The sequence below is a fragment of the Oryzias melastigma genome, linkage group LG9 (genome assembly GCF_002922805.2).
Source record: "Oryzias melastigma strain HK-1 linkage group LG9, ASM292280v2, whole genome shotgun sequence".
NCBI classification, from domain to species: Eukaryota; Metazoa; Chordata; class Actinopteri; order Beloniformes; family Adrianichthyidae; genus Oryzias; species Oryzias melastigma.
Window position 1 is genome coordinate 20,428,951 of NC_050520.1, and position 3,194 is coordinate 20,432,144.

At 47.0% G+C, this 3,194-nt stretch overlaps 1 protein-coding gene across 1 annotated transcript in view; it reads left to right on the forward strand.

Annotated features, from left to right (window-relative positions):
- Nucleotides 1-1,392: 1,392 nt before the first annotated feature.
- The window catches only part of ppiaa (peptidylprolyl isomerase Aa (cyclophilin A)), a gene marked incomplete in the record, with an annotated part of 2,301 nt that continues 499 nt past the window's right edge, over nucleotides 1,393-3,194 (forward strand). The window contains 4 exon segments of the mRNA XM_024261001.2: nucleotides 1,393-1,554; nucleotides 2,480-2,599; nucleotides 2,676-2,848; nucleotides 2,984-3,193. Coding sequence (XP_024116769.1) covers nucleotides 1,486-1,554; nucleotides 2,480-2,599; nucleotides 2,676-2,848; nucleotides 2,984-3,116 — 495 coding nt within the window.

Sequence of the window (3,194 nt, forward strand, 5' to 3'; positions counted from 1 at the left end):
AATAAACTAACCAGGATTTCCTCAGTAGTGAGGATGGAAGAGTCCATCAGCGCTGAATCCTTGTCTGGTGGATGGACCGCAAAATGTAGTAGTAGTAAGTAGGAACCTTTATTTAACCAGATAACTATATCTCTTTTTCAAGGGTGACCTGGCCAAGAGGTTTGCAGCACACATCTCATAAATATGGTTACAGTGGAAGATAGGAATTTAGGGTATTTACAATATGAAATTTAGGTACAATAGAGTGACAGTGATTTTTTTTAGATAACATAGTAGGTAACAAAGTACAGTAGTTTGGAGAGTGCAAAGATTATATACAGCTTGACATTTATGAAGTACAATGATAGTAAGGCTAAATCTTTTTTACAGTGAACGTTAGAAACAGGAGCAGTTTTGTAGGGATTTTTTCTCTTTGTTACACAGAAAGAATTTGCTTGTGCTACTGTTTGTGAGCAGCAATAAATGATAGTGACGTCAGCATAAAGGTGATATGATGTATTTGGTAAATTATGAAACAAGTTGTTTATGTAAATAGAGAACAGAATGGGACCTGGGACTGAACCCTGCGGCACACCTTTCTTTCTTGTCTAACGGGCAAAAGAAGTAGAATCAGATATTTGAACACAGATTGTGACCTGTTTGACAGATAGTCAGCAAACCAAGCAGCTTATCAGAGATACTAATATTACTCATTATTTTTATCAGGAGACTATGATCCACAGTGTCAAATGCTTTGGAGAGGTCGATAAACAGTGCTACACGGTATCTTTTACAGTCAAGAGCCTGTATGTGTCGTATGAGATCGTCTGCACACAACCATGCATCAGGTATGTATTGTGTTTCCTATATAATAACCTATTTATTTATTTAAAAGTTTGAAATGTTGTTCATTGGTTGGACTTTGTAAAAAAGATTATTTGCATGACCTGGGAATTATATTTCTAATCATCAATACTGTTCGTTCAGTGAGGATTCGTGTCGCTTCGTTTCTTTTTTCGTGCGCAGCCCATATACAGTCTATGGCGCAGCCTCTGGTACGACGCTGAAGTTGGCAGTGGGCACGCGCACGAAACTGAATTTTCTTTATTTCCTTTTTGACCGCGCCCTCACCGCGAGAACCCGCACATTGAACCGATCGAGTCCGACTCGCGCGCGGTCATGTTACTAACCGAACGGCCAGAAGGGGTGGAGCTTGAACAAAAGTAGTCATTTGGTTTACCGCATTCGACCGGGCCGCTGTGAAACATAAATCAAATGCACCGTGACATGTAGCTTCATTTAAAAGGCTGGGTTTGGCAATCTAGATGCTGATTGGCCTGGAAAAGGCGTCAGGCAACCGTCCTTACGTGGGTGATTGGTTAACTCAGAATCTCGCCGCCCACCAGCAGCTTATATAAAAGTAACATTGTCGCCTCCATCTTTTTCCGGTTCTCCGCGGCCCGTTGTGTCTTGTCCTCCTGGTTCAGACGGTCCACATCTGCAGACATGAGCCGCCCAAAGGTCTTTTTCGACATCGCCATCGACGGCAACCCCACGGGCCGGATCGTGATGGAGGTAAATGCCCGCTGGTGCTGCACCGGCGGCGCCGTTCTTCCTCGTAGACGCTGAGCAGGTTTTCTGTCGATTTTCGCATTGCAGGCGCGCGGCCTGCTTTACTGTTTTGGCGCGAGGATGTGTGCACGTCCTTTGACGTTCTTCCAGCTAGCTGCATATCGCGAATGTCGTCCCAAATTAACCTCATTTCCGGGATATGCTGTAATCGTGTTGGTTGCCTGCTTGCAATCAGAATGCAGGCGCGCGCGCGCCGTCACGCGGAGGCTCCAGTCGCTTTAAGCGGCGAGTTAGCTAATGCTAACCCGCGCAACCGCGCGGCTCTTTGTTTCCGGGCGGTTAGGGTTTGAGTCCTAGAGCGGCACGTGGTTTTATCCTTGAGATTTTAATTCGTTAACCGTTATTTTATTTGGTTGTGATCCTAAGCGGATAAACTTTCGCGGCCTTGCAGTCGTTCTGGAAAGTTCCATAGCCCACGCGGTCTGTGGGGGAGGGGCGGTAAACCGGTTTGACTGCAGATGTGGAGATGGTCTCGCGTGAACTGCGGTGCCCACAGACGGCGGCAGTAATGCGTTTGCGCTCCAGTCTGCCGCCTCTCGTGGGCGTTTTCGATGACCGGGGGTGATGGACTCGGAGCCCAGGCCCTTCAGCACGTGCATGCGCGTCCGTGGCGCAGTGCCGTGCCCCACCCGGCGCACTCTGGAAATGTAAAACTATGGAATTCACGACTTGTGTTTTTTTTTCTTTTGACAAACTATTCAAAGTATTTATGAAATGCAGTGCAGATCAAAAACAGGCTACTTAACATAACTTTACAAAAACCGCCAGGAGGATAAATCAGAAAAACAAAAATAAGTCAATATTAAATTAATCTGTAAACCTGAAACAGATGAGTTTTAATTGCTTTTTTGTGTTCTTTTCTAAACAGCTTAGAGCTGACGTGGTGCCCAAGACTGCAGAGAACTTCCGTGCTCTGTGCACTGGCGAGAAGGGCTTTGGCTACAAGGGCAGCAGCTTCCACCGCATCATCCCTAGCTTCATGTGCCAGGTGAGCTCCCGCTGCAGAGCAGCTGGAAGCGAGTTTGGGGCGTTCTCCTGCAGGTATCTTTGTCTCTGACGCGCAGGGAGGTGACTTCACCAACCACAACGGAACTGGAGGAAAGTCCATCTATGGCAACAAGTTCGCCGATGAGAACTTCACACTGACGCACACTGGCCCTGGCATCCTGTCCATGGCAAACGCTGGTCCAAACACCAACGGGTCGCAGTTCTTCATCTGCACAGCAAAGACGGCATGGTATGAACACAACAATCTGGATTTTCTCAATCTCCAAACGAGTTTTCTGGCTTCAGTGTTAAGGTCTTAAAGTCAATTGTTTGTAGATGGTGGGTGCAAAAATGTCAATCTTTACCATACCTGCTCTGTCTGCAGGCTGGATGGCAAACATGTGGTGTTCGGCCAAGTGATTGAGGGCATTGATGTGGTGAAGAAGATGGAGGCCTGCGGCAGTCAGTCAGGAAAAACCAAGGGCAAGATCACCATTGCAGACTGCGGGCAGCTCTGAGTTCTTGCACTTAATCCTACCACGCCCTTCTAGCTACACCCTTGTTGACTCCGCCCCTCCACAATTTCAACATTCCTG